Source organism: Lepus europaeus, chromosome 5 (assembly GCF_033115175.1).
Source record: "Lepus europaeus isolate LE1 chromosome 5, mLepTim1.pri, whole genome shotgun sequence".
Taxonomy (NCBI): domain Eukaryota; kingdom Metazoa; phylum Chordata; class Mammalia; order Lagomorpha; family Leporidae; genus Lepus; species Lepus europaeus.
Window position 1 is genome coordinate 120,461,704 of NC_084831.1, and position 18,419 is coordinate 120,480,122.

The 18,419-nt window shown below is 57.0% G+C and overlaps 1 protein-coding gene across 2 annotated transcripts in view; it reads right to left on the bottom strand.

The window, feature by feature from the left end:
* Positions 1-16,530, bottom strand: part of KCNN3 (potassium calcium-activated channel subfamily N member 3) — a 156,584-nt gene extending 140,054 nt beyond the window's left edge. For both annotated transcript variants that reach the window (XM_062193643.1, XM_062193642.1), the window contains exon 1: positions 15,622-16,530. In XM_062193643.1, coding sequence (XP_062049627.1) covers positions 15,622-16,530 — 909 coding nt within the window. The remainder of the gene's footprint in view (positions 1-15,621) is intronic.
* Between the last annotated feature and the right edge of the window lie 1,889 nt (positions 16,531-18,419).

Sequence of the window (18,419 nt, forward strand, 5' to 3'; positions counted from 1 at the left end):
GTGGCCACCAGGGAGTCCTAGCCCACTCACCTCCCAGCAATGCTACCCATGCCCGGGCTGAGACACTCAGCTGCCAAGAGATCTGCCGTTCACCCTGCTCTGTCTCCCACACACGCACGGCACGGAAATAATAGCCCTGCAGCTTCCTGCAAGTTCTACCCTCCCCGATCAGAGCCTTCAGCTGCACCTGTTCAAGGAAACGCACAATGAGAAGCAAGATGCAGCAGACCGGAGAGCAGCCAGGCAGCCTGGTGGGGGCCAGGCAGGGCTCTGGGCAGCACCCCTGAGGGGGTCACCCTTCAGGGCTGTGAAGCAGGGCTGAGTCCATCGCTACTGACTCAGCACTTTCCCCATTACTGGCTCCCCTACTCCACACCCTGCCCCACTCACAGAGGAGACCTCTATGGAAGAACAGACTCGGAGGCCAGAAACCAGGCAAGATCCCCACTGAGGAGTCCCGGGAGGGGAGTGAGGACTTGAACTCAGGTCGGCTGGCTCCTGTCCCAGGCTGCCTCTTGGAAAAGGGTGGGGAAGAAGAGGACCTGGGGGGCGCGCTACAATCTCTTTGTCTGCTCATTCACCCTCCTTGCAACTTGTGGGTTATCCCCAGTGGGGCTTCTCAGCTGCACACCATTGACCTTGGGGCTGGCTGAGTCTGCCAGTGGGGCAGCCCCACCCCCTACCTACCAGATGCCCGTAGCCTCCCTCCCACACTCCCCCAGTTGTAACAAGCAAACTTCATGGCCCCAGACTTTGCCACATGTCCTCCTGGGATGCAACACCCCACATACACCCTGGGTGAGACTCCCTGACCTAAAGGCATAGTTAGATCCCAGGACTCACAAAGGAAAGGGAGACTCCCCGCTGTTCGCCCTCTGCCCCATTCAAACAGGTGAGTCCTTCTCCCCACTCCTACCCCCATGCCAGTGCAAATGTCTCCTCTGCACCCACTCCCTCCAGCCCAGTGGCAGAGACGGCCTGCCCACAGCTGTTCCTGACCTTGGACACAGAAGGGAATCAACACCCACCGATCCAGTGCTGACTCAGTCCTGGGTTAAGGTCATCTGTTAACATTTCTTCCCAAAACTGTACCCATTCAACAGATGGGCAAAGTGTTTGCAGCAGGCCCAGGCTACCCACACAGGGTGATCTTGGTCCACAGGTTCTAAGCCCCTCACCTTCACCTTCCAGTATGGAAGACACTGGCCACGGATGCCCCTGAGTTCCTACCCTGTGCCGGTACAACTGAATTTGTAAATGTATTTCACTTCTGTTCATTTGAATTCAAAATCTGACGCTGCATTCCCTTATTGGAAACTTTTAAGGATGTCACACACCGCTTGGGGGTGTGAGTCTACTCTTCTTAGCTGTACATTTTATGTATTCTAACTACAAATCAGGTGTTCCCAATGAAGATTTACTGTCTGACTGCGTTGTGCTGTAAGGGTAAGCTACACCCTGCATCTCAAAGACTCAGGAAAAAAAGCAGAGGATAAAATACCTCATCGAGGGGCTGGCACTGTGGCAAAGCAGGTAAAGCCGTCACATGCGGCACCGGCATCCTTGTATGGGCACTGGTTTGAATCCCAGCTACTCCACTACCCATCCAGCTCCCTGCTAATTCGCCTAGGAAAGGAGTAGAAGATGGTCCAAGTGCTTGGGCCCCTGCACCCACATGGGAGACCCAGATGAAGCTCCTGGCTCCTAGCTTCAGCCTAGCTCAGCCCTGGTCATTGCAGCCATTTGGGGAGTAAACCAGCACATGGAAGACCTCTCTCTCTGTAACTCTGCCCTCCCTTGGCTCCGGGCCTTCCATGGGCCTATTTAAAATCACCACTCTCCCCTTGGAAGCCCTGCCCTCCAATCCCAGCTCCACTGTTTCATAGCACTTCTTGCTCCTTCCCAGGATAAGTCTTCCTTCCTCCCGGGGGGAGGGAGTTCCCCATATTGGCAGGAGCTCAAGTCCCGGATACGCAGTGCTGTGGCATTTGCGTGGAACCTGCACTCGTCCTCCTGTGCTCTTGAAGTCATCTCCAGATGATTTAGTGCCTAACACAACGTCAGCGCTATGGAACTCGTCATTATACTGCATTGTTTGGGGAATAATGACCGCAACAGAGTCTGCGCATGATCCGTCCAGGGGCATTCTTTTCTATGTGTGTGTATGTATATATTCAGTCTACAGACACAGAATTCACAGGCATGGAGGGGCAGACCCAGAGGGCCAACTCTATACAATTAATTTACAAAGTTTGCTTTCAGGTTTACCTACTGAAAGGTAAATTCCTCGAGGGCAAAATTTCTACTACATTCCATGGTGTCCAGAACAATAGATGGGTGAGTAATGGGTGTCTGAAAAGTATTTGTTGGATAAGTGAAATTCCCTCTTTTCTGCCTGGGCTTCTCAAGGACGGTGCTGGGCCTGTGGGCCTCACAGGGCAGGCTGCTCTGTTGCCAGGAGCACGGGCAAACAGAGGCAGCCAAGCCAAGGCACAAGCAGGCACTGAGGGTCCTCGGCCTGGGCACTGTGTGTCCCCCTTGCTGACCACGCCATTCCCCGACCCCCACCTCCGGGACAGCTCCCAGGGAGCCCGGCGGCCTTGGGCACCTCAGGCAAGGTCCATTTCCCTGCCTTCCCAGTGAGAAGACAAATGTGCTCACCCTCGGCCAGAAGGCCTCGCCGGCCACTTACATTACGGTAATTAAATCCCCGCTGCTAGGAGGGCTCCGGAGACAGCCGGCCGGCCGGCCTCCTGCCAGGGGCTGGCCTGCAGGGCGGAGGCAGCAGGGCGGACGGCTGGCCAGAAGCGCCTGTCTCCCGGCTGTCTCCTGAGAGTGAGAAAATCCACTTAACCATGAGGCCTTCATGGGTTTTCACCTTTGGGACAGGAAGAGAGACTCCCCGCAGCCCCCCACCCACACAGCCCCTACCCCCTACCCAGCCCACGCTCACTCAGGAGTAGCAGCTTGGGCTGCCAGCATCATAGCTCTCTTGCTCATGACCCCTGCAGGGATGTAGGAGATGTCACTCTCCTCCTCCTCCAGCTCACTCTCCCATTCCCCAGATAATAAAAGAGGCCCAGAAATCAAGTTTGCCCATGACCGGTCCAGAGCTTCTCTCTTCCCCTACAAGCTCAGCCTTCACTGAGTGTTCAACACAGACCAAACACCATACCACATGCCCCACGTGTGGCAGCGGCTCGCTTCATCCTCACAAGGGCCCTGGCAATCAGGCTGATTAGCCCCCAGGGAAACAGAATCAAAGCGTCAGAGGAACTGCCCAAAGCCAGTGGCAAAGCCAGGACTGCCGCCCAGCTCTGCCCGGCGCCAGAGCCCGTTCTCCCCGTGCCAGGCTGCACTGCCCGTGTACAAGAACCCAGGAGACAGACAGGAGGGAGGAGGAACAAAAGCAGGACAAACACTGGGGAGACGCAGGGCAAAGGAACAGGCTTGGGCCTGCAGGCCAGCTCCACATCCTGTGGGTATGCCTTTGTGTCCTGTAAAACCCACATGGCGGTGCAGAGCAGGCTAAGCCACTGCCTGCGGCACGGGCATCCCATATGGGCACCGGTTCTCATTCTGGCTGCTCCACTTCTGATCCAGCTCCCTGCTAATGGCCTGGGAAGATAGCTGCACAGCTGTTACAGCCCTTTAGACAGTGAACCAGCGGATAGAAGATCTCTCTCTCTCTCTCTCTCTCTCTCTCTCTCTCTCTCTTTGTCTTTCAAGTAAAAATAAATAAATATGTAAAAAAGAAAAAAAAACCCACACCATGCCTGCCTTCGCCACCAGCCTGTGAGCTCCATGTCTGCCCAGTGTTGAACCTGAGAACCCATCAGAGCTCCTGGCACAGAGCAGGCCCTGGTGAGTTGTTAGCCACTAGAGATGCAGGGCTGGAGATACAGTGGTGGTGAGGGTGCAGGTGGGTTTCAGTTTCTTGGGAAACAAGAGGGACCCACAGGGGAAGAAGACAGAAGGCCTGAGCTTTTGCATGAACCCAGGATAAGGGCCGGAGTCGGGGACCTGGGGGCCTGGATGATCCTGAGCAGAGAGGGCATGGGCTGGGCACTGATTCCAGCCCTCAGGGTGTTGCTAAGTCTGCACCTGGAGTTGTCAGAGCTGTGGGATGAGAAGACCAATGCCACTAACAGCTGGCATTTACCAACCCCTCAGCGTGCACCCTGCCTGCACCTTGTCTCCCTGACTCTGCCTGGCCCACACCCCCATGAGGGAGAAAACACCATCGACCCCGCCGACAGACCTGGACACTAGACGCACGGAGGCCACCATCCTCAACAAAAGCTGTGCTGAGCCTCCAGCCCCACCGCCCAGCCTTCCTGCCACAGATGCTTCCTCCATAGCCACCCCTGCCCCACCACCTGAATCCCCCTAAAGGGCGGGAAGTGGACTAGATACAGGTGGAACCCTGGGAGAGAGCAAGAGAACCTGCCAGCACTGTGGCGCAGCAGGTAAAGACTCCACCTGTGACGCAGCATGCCATATGGGTGCCAGTTTGAGTCCTGGCTGCTCCACTTCCCATCCAGCTGCCTGCTAATAGGCCTGGGAAAGCAGTAGAAGATGGCCCAGGTCCTTGGGTCCCTGCCACCCACGTGGGAGACCTGGATGGAGCCCCTGTCTTCTGGAAGCACTCTTTCTGTAACTCTTTCAAATAAATAAATAAATCTTTAAAGAAAGAAAGAGCCCAGTTCAGGAGGGGAACTGGGTTCCTACCAAGACCCCGGGCAAGTCTTCTAACCTCGCTGAGCCTCGGGCCTGCCATCTGTGAAATGGGGGCGATTATAGCATCTCATAGGGCTGTCAGGAGGCTTTACTGAGACGAGGTGGTGAAGCACACAGTAGGCCCTCAATAGATACTCATTTCCTCCTCCATTCTCCAACCCAGCCCTTCTTTGATCCCCGAGTAAGACTCAGTATTGCTTTGGAGTCTTTTTCATGGAAAGTCGTTTCCATTTTATGGGAGCAGTATGTTCTCCCAGGCTGCGGAGGACGGGCGTGGCACACAGTACCATCCACCCAGGAGGAAACCCTGGTGACCCAGCCTCCATCTGGCTCTCAGCTCCCATCAATTTCACTGCACCCTTAAGGCATCTTTCCATCATCAGCAGACAGCGTGGGCCCAGCCTGGTGTCTGGGGCCAAGACACGCCCCCCCCCCAACTTAGCACAGTGACTTCCCCAGGAACAGAGGGATCTGGGCAGAACCAAGCACAAGGCCAAGCCCAGGGCAGGAGAGGCCAGGGGACACCAGTCCAGCCACAGAAGGCCCCATGTGATCGCGAGGGTGCTGAACTCTCGGAGGGAACAGCCAAGGCAAAACCCCCACCCCCACGGATCAGCGTGGATGAGGGCCATCGTGTCCAGTGTGTCCCACACTGAGCCTTCACTGCACTCCCAGTGAGAGGAATGAAAAGCCCACCTTCCAGAAACAGAGTCTGTTGCACAAGGCCACCCAGCCAAACAGCCCAGGCCGGAGCTGGGGTCTGTGATAAAGACTTGAGCTCCTTCAGGAAGTCAGTGGAAAACAACACATGTGTCAAAGAGGGATCTGTAGCTGGCTTGAGTCTGTAAGGACACACACAGGCCCTTTGCACTCCTGGGGCCCAGCACGGGGCCTGCCACACAGCAGGTGCCTGGGACATGTTTAGAGAAGCTGAATGGGAGAGAGAAAAAGAGATGAGGGCCTGGGGTGTGGGGCCTAGCAGCCCAAATGGCCCTGTGTGGAGGGGCCCAGGCCAGGGACTCACTTTAGGCCTCTGGGTGTTGCTAAGTCTGCACCTGGAGTTGTCAGAGCTGTGGGATGAGAAGACCAATGCCACTAACAGCTGGCATTTACCAAGCCCTTAGCGTGCACCCTGCCTGCATCTCGTCTCACTAACTCTGCACGCCCCACACCCCCATGAGAGAAAAAATGTCATCACCTCCACTTACAGCCCTAACCCCAGGATTCCTAGATTCTCACTGCACCCTTGCCACTCACAAGGCTGAGTGACCCTGGACAAGTCACCTGACTTCTCTGGGCCCTGACCTGCCTTCCTCATAGGGGTGGGGCCCGTGCAGGGGCCCTGCCCTCCCAGGCTGGCACACCTGGCTGGCCATTCAGGGCAGGTGCGGCACTACACCAGATACACCACTGGTTGCCTCCCCTGGCCCCTGGGTCATTCCACCCATGCCACCTAGCTCTGAGCCCCTGACCCAGAACAACGTGCCTACCCCGAGCCCTCCCCTTTGGAGACGGTGACACCCAGCCTCCCATCAGCCACTTCAGGCATTCCCACGTGCAGGAGCCAACATCTTCCCACTGGAAGCTGGCAAAGGAAGGAAACAGCTAAGCCCCAACTTGTGAAGCCAGAGATCTTCTCAAGAGAGAGAAAAGGCTCTGCAGAAGGCTCTGCTGGCAGAGCCTGGCCAACACACAGCAGTGCCAACTCAGGAGAGGTGCGAGGAGGGACCGCCATTTGTGGGCAGCCTGCAATGGGCCTGTCACTGGCTGGCCGCCTACCCGGTCATTATCAAGTGAAATTCCCACCAGGCTGGTGAATGCTGGTATCTCCAGTTTTACCAAGACCACACACTTTACAATAGCCCAGCAGTAAGGAGTGGGCCAGGGCAAACTCCTTCCGGCTCCTGCCAAGACCTCCCTCAGGTCACAGCCACCCCAAGTCAGCAAGGAGAGGCGGCAGCTCACCTACCCCCATCTCCTGTGTGCTTGCTAACCTTGGGCACATCTTTGGAGCCTGAAGTTCCCAAGCACCCAGCACTTGTCCCTGTGGCCATGGGCTAGCAGGACTACTCCCTGTGAGCCCCAAGGGGTGGTACCAGCCCCCTCAAGCCCTGCAAGGAGTGACCCAGCAGCCAGCTTTCCCGTTCACATGACACAGAGCCCTGCTCTCATCCTTTAAGGAAAATGCCCAACAAGCTGACTCAAAAATAACAGATGCCAATTTGCATATTCTTTCACACATCATTTGCATATTGTTCATTTAGTATCACCAAGGCTCTGCTCAGAATATGACTGTGATTACCTACAACCAGGCCTTCTGGGGAGGCCAAATGGCTGCTCCACAGGGCAGGCCGTGTCCCCTGCCCATCACTCCCCTACCCAGTTTCTCTTGGTGCCCCTGGCACTTGGCTGGAAAAGTTACTAACTGTTACAGGCCTGGTGCTTGAAGCTGGGCAAAGGGGACAGAAAGAACCTTCTGAATTCCAGAGAGCAGCATGTCTCGAGCCTTGAAAAGAAAGCTGTGTTCTGACGATACACCAGGCAAGCTGGAGCACTTCTTTTCGTCCCTGCTGCTGTCCCACCCAGCCTCTGGGCAGCCGTCCCCTCGGGCCCTGCTCTGTCCGCCTCTTTCTGCCTGGTCATCATGTGTCCCCCTGACCTTCCTCCAGGCCTCCTGGCTTCTGGCCTGGCCCCACGGGTTTATTTTTGTTCTCCTTCCACCTGTCCTGTTTGCATGTCCACACCCAATTAGCTAAGTCCAGGTCCCAGACTGCTGACTCTGAGGGCAGAATAACTGAGCCCCAAGGGGTAAGAAGGCTCCAGAAGTCCAGCCTCGGTCACAGCCCAGGCCCCGCCTTCCAGGGAGCAACCTTCTGCCCTCTCACTGAGACCCGCCAGAAACAGCACCGGGTAGCTTGTCGCCAAAGGGAGGCCACTGGATTCTAGGGGCAGGGCACACACTCCATGTGCTCAGCTCTTCCAGAGCCCCTGTGTTCCAGCGAGGACACCCGTAGCATGTGGACACTAACATGTGCACTCGTGTCCCTCCAGTCCTGACCCTCCATGTGACATCCTCCAACAGCGATTCTAATAATGGCAAGTGCTGGGGCTCAGCGTGTGCCTGTCCCTGTCCTAGGTGCTCTGCTTTTAGGGGGAAGGGTGGCATTTAATTCCCTCTTACCACCTGGAGAAACAAGCACCAAGTTCAGCACTCTGCCCAAGGCATGCCACCAAGTCAGGATTTGAACCCAGATTCCAAGTCCTTAACTACCACAGCAGCCCACCCGGGCCAGTGAAGACCACCTCTGCGAAAAGAACAACAGGTGTTCAGGGCCTGAGTGCAGAACGCTGAGGCCCTGCAATCACAGGTGCCAGCCAAACATGAAGTCCACACTGTGCCCTTGCCCTTGGCAATGAGTGTTTCCAGCTCAGAGCTTCTCAGGATGTTGCCGACCCAGCAACTTGCCCAGTCTTCCCTTTCCTGCACCTGCACACGCAAAAGGGCAGGAAGGTCAAGCTGACCCCCACACCCCACCATTCTCTACACTCATCACCTCCTCTACCCTGGCTCCCAATGTTCTCATGCTCAGAAATACCCTTGACCCTCCCATGCTGGCTGGTCTGATATCCCCAGCCTGGGTTCCTGCCTCTGTTCACGGGCTCCCAAGAGCCCAGGTGGTGTCTGGTGCTTGCCTAGCACCCTGAGAGAACAGGAGTCTGTGGGCCACAGCCAGCCACCCTGACATGAGTCAGGCTGCAAAGCCTCAGGGCAGGAAGGGAGCTCAGCTCTGGAGCCCACAGAAGCGAAGGGACATGGCAAAGATCACACCCAAGCCAGAAGCAAAAGGTCAAAGCACCTCCTCGGGTGCCTTCAAAGCAGAGCCAGGACTGCAGCATAGCTGCCGCTGCCAGACCTAAACAAAGGCACGAGGCACAGGTGGAGAAGCAGGAAAATGGGACTCCAGGGTGAAGGAGAACATTCTAGAACCAGCAGTGAAGAAACCCTTCGTGGTCCCTTCATGCATATCACCACAGAGGAGTGTGATGGGATTTGGAACTGGATATCAGCAGTGCAGTAGAAACCAGAGCTCTTGTTCGAGAACCTTCTCTCCTGAGACAGGCACTGGATAAATCATAAGACTGCAGCTCAGCTTTCCCATATGTGAGACTCAGTTGGTGGTGATGACTCCTGGATCCATTGTGAGGACCATGAGGGACAAGAGGCACAAAAATGCTGAGTAAGACGTAAAATGCTGAGCCCATGTGCATCACTACTGGGGAGGGACCACATGGGCAGAGCTGAAGAGGGTGGCAGGGGGCTGAGTGAGGAGCAAGGGACAGGAAAGAGGGGAGAGAGCTGTGTGTGCAGCTGGGCTGGGGTTCCTGCTGGCTGTCCCCACAGCATCCCTTGCTTGCAGGGTGGTCTCTCCTTTTCTCTGTAACTCCCACAACTGTGCCCATCACAGCTGGTCCAGTGTCAGGATTACCAGATGCCCTCCTCTGGGAGGCACCTCCAGAACCACAATCTCGTCCTGAACGTGGGCTGCCCCCGGGGCCCACCCATGCCCTGGCCAGCCCCCCAAACACTCTGCTCTCAGTACCTGCACTGGCACTTCCCCAGTATTCCAAGCCTTCCTGTCCATCTCTTGGCAAAGCTTGTCCTGTCCCAACATTTTTCATCAAGAGTCTCAGACACATAAACCTTGATTCGTCTCCTTAAAGAGAATAAACCATCTGCCCGGCAGCCACATGCAAGGGAAAGGGCCTGAATCTGGGAGTAGCGTGGCCTGGCCCAGTGACTTCAGCTCCATGGGAGGCCATGAGCACCACCTCTCCCAGGACTGCGGTCAGGTACAAACCAGCCTAGCGCTCAGCAAACAGCCTGTGCCTCCCCTTCCCTGTCACTCACAACATTCTGGTCCCCATGCAGTGCTGGGCACAGAGGAAGCAGTGTGGCCACTGTCCCAACCCTTCCTCACTGCCTGTCTCCCAGATCCCAGCTGAGCTCCTGGGTGGGGTGGTGACAGGGTGAGGGGAGAGGGCCCCCATCACCATTAGCCTGCTCTGGACTTTCCTCACCAGAAGAACAAGCGCTAGAATTTTCCTCCCGATGGCTCCTGAGAACAGCGCAGTCTTAGAATCCCCCACCCTCGCTATTTAAAGAGGAATAGGTAGCTTGCTTTTCTCTCTCTCTCTCTCTCCCTTTGGGGTTTTGAAAGAAAAAGAACAAAAACAGCCACAATGAGCACGCCGGTCTGCCTGTCACCGAGCTGAGTAAGGAGGTGTTTCTCGACACATAGACACCCCCCACACCACATACGCACACACACATGGGGACACACGTGTACACAGGCACACTGGGACACACACATGCACAGGTGCATGTACATGCATACAGAGACACACACACAACCACACAGGCACACGCATTTTTCTCCCCCAAAATGTGCTGTACAAACAACTGCCACAGAACCGGCACTCTCCATTCTGAATCTCCATTTCCATGCAGGCCTCCGATTCACTACAAAGCTTACTCCAATTTCTTTTCATTTTGTTTTTCTTTATCTCATATTTTTAGAACCAGGTCTTCTGATGCTGGCCTCACAAATCCCTCTTCCTGAAAGCTGACTCAGGGGAACCCCAGGCCAGCCGAGAGCTTCCGAAGTAGCCCGGGGAGGGGACTACCGGCCAGCCCGTGCTGCCAGCGCCCCAGCCCGCTAGCACGGCCTGCGGGGAAGGGACGCAGACGTGTCAGGAAGTCCCTCTCCCTGGACAGTTATAAATAGTGTGATGCTATGCAAAGGAAAGCATATCTCAAAGGGGAGCTGTCCCCCTGTGGGCTGCAGACGCTTGACTCATTTGCATACTGTCCATAAAGATGACAAAGTGGCCACCAGGCTGGCAGGGAGCAGGACTGCTTTTACGCCACCCGGGCTGTGCTCGCCTCCTCTGAGACAACACGCCCAGCGAGGCTGTGAAGACCAAGCATGTGCCTGGGGCCTGGGGCAGCTGGCTGGCTCTCGGGCTCCTGCCCCTCTCCAGATCACCCATAAGCAGTCTGCAACCCTCTGTGGCCCTGTCCCACAGCTCATCCCACATGGAGGGTGCCTGGAAAGGGGTCTGCCCTGTTCCTTCTTTCCCAACCTGCCTGATTCCACAGACACTGGGCCCTGGTTTGAGGGATCTCCTCAAAAATGATAGGACATCCTCCAACTGCCCCTACACCCAACAAGTGGTCCTGGGTCCGAGCAGGAGGTACACAGCCACCCACCCAGCCTCACCCAGCTGCTGCTCTGCCCTGCTTCAGGCAAGACCTCCCCAGGGAGGGTCGGGGCTCAGATGAACTGGGAGGGGCCGGCGCTGTGGCACAGCAGTTTAAGCCACAGCCTGTGACATCTGCATCACATATGAGCACCAGTTTGAGTCCCAGCTGCTCCACTTCCAATCCAACTCCTTGCTAATGTGCCTGAAGAGCTGCAGAGTTTGGTCCAAGTGATTGGGCCCCTGCCACCCATGTGGGAGACTCAGGCTCCTTGCTTAAGCCTGGCCCAGCACCAGCTATTGTGACCATTTGGATAGTGAACCAGCGGATGGAAGCTCTCTCTCTCTCTCGCTCGCTCTCTCGCTCTCGCTCTCTCGCAGAAGTTCTTTCCCTTTCTTCTCTCATTCTGCATTTCCAATAAACAAATCTTTAAAAAGAAAAAAGAACAACTGGTAGACAGCTTGGTTCTTTAGATTGTGGCCTGGGGGTGGCCCACTGGCCTCTCAGGTCAGCAAAGAGATGGCTCCAAGTTGGCCCTGGCCCTAAGGGACACTGCTCTCCTTAAAGAGCGTGCCCTCCCATGAGGTCAGAAGAAGGGCAACAAGAGGTGAGAAGAGCAGCCACCAAGGGGACAGCAGCTCAGGTGAGCATCTTCACACCAGCTTTGCTTTCTGCACCTGGCTCATCCCAGCAACCTGCAGGGGTGGCAGGGAGGCGCAGAGAGGAGGAAGTTGGTGGGGAAGACAGGAGAGGCATGAGCCAGGCAGACAGAGGATGGTCTCTGCTGGGAGGTGAAACGCACATGGACTGAGGCTGGGGTGGGAGTGGTGGATTTGGAGGCTGGTGGAAAGGAGAGCTGCCTGGCTGCACTCACTGTTCCAGCCAGCCCGAGGGGGCACCCCGCAGCCCAAAACCTGAGACCCCAAGAAAGGAGGCCGAACAGTAGCCCACAGCCGAGGACATGGTGGCAGGGGTGATCTCCACAGCCTGGGGAGGAGAAGGAGGACTGGCCGGGGCGCCCCCACCTCAACACACACACACACACTCCACCCCCAGTGGCGAGGGCACAGCAGCAGTTTAAGGCAATGGTGTGTTGTGCCCCAGAGAGAGTGAAGATCCTCCAGGCTCTGCCCCCGACCAGCACTGACAGGCAGGATCCCCAGCCAGCCCTATCACAGCATCTAAGCCCTCAGGGTGAATCTACTTATTTAAAAACACACTCAGCTCTGGGTACCCAGGAGCACCTTGGGGCCATCCGAGGCACCCCCTCTGCCTTTCCCCACGGCCCAGGCCAACAGCGAACCTCTCTCCTGGGAAGCGAGCCCCACCTCTCCACCCTCACCCCCCCTACCCCCGCCCCGGCTCCCTCGCAGCTCAGCACTTCTTCCCAGTGTCCTCGCCTACAGCCCAGGAGGGTGGGAGCTGTAGATCGTGCGGTCCTGGCTGTTCAGCCTCCTCACTCCAGCTTTCTGGTGCCTGAACTTTGCACACACGCTTGGGGCACATGCCAAGTTCCTTTCCAAGAGCCCAGGGCCTATTCTATTCCTAACAACACACGGCAGCCAGCGACAGGCGCAACCTACAAGACCATAAGCCCGTGGGATAAGAGGGAGCCTGAAAAGCATCAGCCCAGGCTCAAAGTCTCCTATCGCTGGGGGAAATGTGAGCCCAGGCTCTGGGGTCCTTGCATGGGAACGGCCACCATCCAGGCAGACTTACCCAGCCTAACCCAGGACCTGTTGTCACCCGGTGCATCCTCCCGCCTCCAGACTGGCAAGCAAAACCAACCCGGCACACCAAGTTCTCCCACAAGGCACAGCACCGCCTGTCTCTGCACTCTCCCAGCTGGTAACTCTTTCTTCTAACCCAAACTCCCCTCTCACAGGGTCCATGGCTTCTGTGAGGCTGGGAGATGGATGTTCACCTCCCCAGCATCAGGCCCACATTCACAGGGTGGTCTCTGCTGAGATTCAGGCCTGGCTCAGCACCTCTCCCCTGCAACACACAACTTCTCACTCTGCTGACAAATCCTAGTCCCAATCTGTGAAGGCCCCAAACAGTTTTGGAGCAAGTGTTATTCAATAGCAAAGGGAAAAGACCTCTCTTTTCCTCCCATCATTATCATCATTGACTCCAATCACAATGGAGTCCACACACTGAGCAGGCGCTGTATGGAGTGCCTGACACTCAGCCAGTATAATGCTCCCCACTTGACAGCTGTGAAGACTGGCTCACAGAAGCTGTAAGACTTGTCCAAGATCACAAGACCACTAGTGGCAGGGCTGGACTCCAACTGTGGCCTGATTCTTTAATACAATCCCATTTACCTCCAGGAGAGATAGGGATACGTGCCTTGCTCCCCAGCCTGTGTCCACGGAGCCTGGCACATGGGAGGCCCCCAGAAGATATCTGTGCTATACATGACTCAAAAGCACAGACAGCCAGGTGGAATGCAGGATCCGTTAAAGGGAGCCCTGCTTGCCATGCACCAGCCGCAAGGTGCACAGGAAGCAGCCACCCCACCAGCTGGGGCAGAGCAGGACCTGCTCAGCTGCCAGACCACCATGGGCCAGTCGGTCGGTAATGGAGATGCAGGGACAAGCACTTTGGTGGCCTTGCCCTTGGTTCACCTGGAGTCTGCCTCTCTCGCCCAGCCCTGCAAAAGCCTTTCCCTGAGTACTCCATCAGGGTGCCTCCTGCCCCAGGCAGGGAGAGGACGTGTTCCTCCCATCGTGTTACACAGCCGTGCGTGGTTCCCATGATGGGAACTTCACACAGCCACCATCCCCAGGAAGAGCCGCTTCCTGAAGCGCTCTGACCATGGGGGCCACTATAACTGGAGGTGCTGCTGTCACCCCTTCTCCTCCTGCCCCCCAGAACTTGGTTTCCCCCAGCAAGGGTTTGCAGGTCTCCAGGGTGTGACTGGTAGGGCTTAGGGCTGTGTCCAGGCAGCAGCCAGCCCCGTCCCCGGGAGCACCCCACGAGAGAGGCAGTTCTGAGAAGGCAGCGGGCAGAAGGACCCACGGGCTCCACGGCTCCCGGCTCTCGTTAGAGGGAATGACTAAGTGAGCTGCGCTTCCAGGGGAAACCCCCACGCTTCTGCTCGCCCAGGGGCTCAGCCTTGAGCAGCAGGCACGGCCCCCTTGGAGCAGCGGGGACCCTGGAAATCCGTGTTCTGCCATGCAGGTCGGCCAACAGGTCCGCCCCGCCCGTTTCCAGGGCAGGCGAGCCTGCCCATCCCCGGTTAAAGCGAGATGCTGGGAATGGGGGAAATCCGATCAGCACCTCCCAGGTTTTTGCGGCTGGATTTCAACAAGGAATGTGACAGTCTCGCAGCAGCTGCGCCTGGCCTGAAACAAGCTCTATTTGAAACCTCAACAGCTGAATCCCTCCCAGCTACCCGCCGGCCAGCCCAACCACCCCCTGCCCCAAATGACAAATAAATAGAGTAAAGCCAAGCAACAAGCAGGCGCACGCACATGCACACATGGAAGGGCCACTTGTCCTGCGACTCCCCAGGTCTCCAAGCCTTGCAGTTCGCAACAGGAGGGCTCCCGGCAAGCATCACACCCACGGAGACCCACCTTCCTCCATCTGCATTCCCTCCGGGAGGGAAGCCCCCTCGTCAGTCTTGGGGCTGCACTGAGCGGCTGGAGCAGAGGGGCCAGCTCCCCCTGAAGCCTACGCCTGCCGTTCTCCACCCAGCTCGCTCTCTCACTCACACACACACACACACACACACTCATCTCTATTTATCCAGAGGAGAAGCAGCTAGGGCGGGAGGGAAGCTCCGGGGCTGAGCTGGGGGCGCGGGCTCACAGGGACGCGGGGGAAGCCCTGTCATCCCACCCCGCGGAGGGCGCTCCCCTCACTGATGCCAAGGCGGCGCCCATCTGCTCGGCCTGGGGAACACCTGTAGCCATTTTTATCAGGAGATGTTTACGACGTAGTGCCAGGTTCAGTCCCAGTCGCCTTTCCCCAGGGAGTGGAGGGACTGCCGATTTCCTGCACCTGTATTTTTACCCCGTGCCCTCCGGAGACTTAGGTCACCGACACTGGTGCTTTCTTCTTTCGCCTGAGTGCCTCCAGGAAGAAGAGGGAAGCAGTAACTTGGGAAGAGGAAGAGGACAGGAAGAGAAGGGACCAGGGCAAGGGGACAGAATCCCCACCCCCCACCCAGGCATTTATTTCTTTTTTATCCTCAGGAAAATGGAGTGGAGCAGGGAGGGGAGGCGAGGAGGGGAAGTCGCAGGAACTGGCAAACACGTCAAGGCTGTGTGTAATTAATTGGTGCGTTAAGCTGCTGGGTTATGCTTCAGTACGAGTGAGCCAGGAGGAGAAACGATTTCTCAGAAGGGGTTCTCTCATCCTCACGACCACGGTGGGCAAATGCGGCACAGTGTGTGGGGATGCCCCCCCCAAAGGGAAGCGAGGAATGAATTCTCCCGGGATCAAGAAAGAAAACCATGGGAAGTTAGAGTGTTCAATATAACTGAGCAAACGCCTCTCCCCACCACCACCTCCTCTCTCCCAGTCAATCTCTCTCTCTCTCTCTCTCTCTCTCTCAATACCTACAGATGCCTTTTGTTCAAGGTATAAAGAGAAACCACAGTCCCTACCTTTGAGTACAAACCCCAAGAGAGCTCGGTCTCTATCACCATAACAACAATTCCAAACATCCCAAAAATCAGAGCATAGTCGCTCAGTCGCTTCCTCTTTTCAAACAGGGCCCTCCTGTGTCCCAGCTTATAGCCAATGTTTTGGTTTTTCCGCTTGTTGGCTTTGGGAAAGGTGGTGCTGCTGGCAGGGGGGCCGGCATGCTGGTGGTTGTGGGTGGCGTTGGGGTGGTGGAGCAGGGTCTGCTGGGCATGGTTGTCCTCCCGCGAGGAGATGACAATCTCCGGGGGGTTGCTGGGGCTGAAGAGCTGGAGGGGTTGGCCCTCGGGCTCGGCCTCAATGAGGTTCCTCCGGGAGGCGCTGAGGCGGCTGAGGGGCTTCATGACCCCACCGCTGTACTTGCAGGAGCTCATGGCAATCTCCGTGAAGGGGTTGCTGTCCCGCCGGTGCACCAGGGGGCTGGCCTGCCGGTGCCGGCTGCCTCCGCCAGGCCCACTTGTGGCTGTGGAACTTGGAGAGTGGCCAAGCAAGTGGTCATTGAGATTGAGCTGGCTGCCTTGCCTGGAGGAAGGGTGGAGGGTGGCGGTGGAGTTGCCCGAGGGGGGTGCCCTGAAAGCGGTGGGAGAGGAGTGCAGCAGGCCGGGGTGGACGGGCTGGCTCTGGAGTTGGGTGAGCTGAGACAGGGGATGCGACGGCGGCGGCGGCGGCGGCTGCTGCTGGAGCTGTGGAGGCTGAGGCTGCAGCGAGGGTCCCGGGGGTTGCTGGGGGGCTGCTGGTGGCACTGGCGGCGGTGGTAGCTGCTGCTGCTGTTGCTGCTGCTGCTGCTCATCTCCAGAAGATGGACAGGGGCACTTGGGGTCCTCATCCAGGTCCCCCACCCCCGAGTCATGGAAGTGCCCAGAAGTGTCCATCTTGGGGCCTGGCTGGATTCCCTGCAGCACAACACCCCACCCCAAAGCCACCCTCGCTCCAAAGATGTCCTCAAAGAAAGCCAGGCATCCAAGCTCCGCCACCAGAGTGTCTTGGCTCCAGTCCTCTCTCCTTGGCTTGCTTCGGTTCTCTGGGGCTGCCTGGAGTCCAGACGCTGCCACTCAAGAATGCATTGTAGTGGGCAGGCAGGGAGGGCAGAAGGGGAGCAGGGCGAGAAGAAGGGGGAAAGAACTCTGTCTCAGGAGGTGGTCCTCTAGCGCGCGTGAGGCCGGGCTCTGCTTCACTCCTCGCTGGCTCGGTAGCTTTGCTCTCCTCCTCCTGCCACTGTTATATTGTAAGCCAAGCCCACTTATTAGCAGCTGGTCTCATTGGCTTGGCTTAACTCTCCAACCACCTCCTGACTCCGCCCCCTCCCAGGCCCCTCCCCGGAGGAGGGGCCTGACGCCCTCGGTCCGGCCCCAGTGGCCGCGCAGGGAAGGCTGGGAACTGTAGTTTTTGCTCCCCGACCCCGGAGCGCAGCTGCTGCCGTCCTTTCCCCTTGACAGGTATGGCCGAAAGCCGCAAGCCCACAGCGGTCAGGGATGCACACTCCCGCGGGGCAGTGAGGACGAGGCACAGAGGGTCTCCTAAAGAGGGAAGCGGTGCCCCGTGACGAGAGGGGCGGGGCGAGGGAAGGCAGCATTTACTCATGGCAGTGTCCACTTGGTTGCCGCACACCAGGTACATACACCCTGCAGACACCCAAGGAACTGAGCATTGTGTGCCCGCTTCACAAAGAAGAAAACTGATGCTCAGAGATGTCAAGGTCACAAAAGCCCAGGGGATCCACTCCTTCTGATGCCGGGTGGAAAAGCTCACCGACCACTGAGGGGGTGCCTGCAATGTGTGTACAGGTGCCTGTTATTTTCAACCCAATGGAAATGATGTCACCATTATCCTTTTACAGAAGAAAAATGTAAAAAAAGAAAGAACACTCAAGCCTGGGTAATTTGCCAGAGGTTGTCCCGCTTGTAGTCCAAGGTGCTATGATTTGAGCTTAGGTCAGTCTGACACGTGGCTCCTACACTGTCACCCAGGCTGCTCAGCACCAAGCAGTCTTTCAATAAATGTCCTTAAAGTGATTGACGGAAAAGAGCCAAAAAGAAGAAGTCTGGGGAGAAGCAGCCTCCCCAAAGTGGGATGCGTGAAGTGGACCATGCCCCAGCTGCCAGACTCGGGATCACCAGAGGGTCTGGCAGGAAGAAAAAACGGCCCCCATGGTCGCCCCTGTCTGATTTGCCCCAGGGGGCTCAGAGAGTCGGAGCTCAGAACAGCTGCTGGCTTCCCGGGTTCAGAATCATCACCATCAAGTATTTATTAAGCTCCCACTGTGTACAGAGGGGGTTCCAAAGGGATGGGGCAAGAGTAGAATTTATTTCCATTTTTAACCTCAGCAGTCTTAGGGATCAGAGAAAAAGACACCATGACAGAATTCCCTGGGCACACCTGGGGCCATAAGAGGCAGGCATCTTCCTGTCTGGGTGTGGATTCCTCATCATACTTTGGTCTCTGTCCAACTGCTTCCATAGATGGAGGAGGGACGGGCAGGAGAGTCATGCACACACACACACACAGAAACACAGATACAAATGCGTGCCTACGTATGTAAGTGTGTGCACACACTGGCTCACGCACACAGAGAGCTCCTCAAGCAACTCCACTGAATGGTGAGTCGCTAGTGGCCAGGGGCAGGCGGTGGGGGGCAGAGTTCCCATCAAAGGAGCCCCGAGTACCCTCTGCGTATTGGTTCCCACCTCCCCACTCCCCCCAGGTTCCAAGCAGTACTTGCAATACAAGGTATTGCAACCCCGCATGCCTGACTCACTACTCC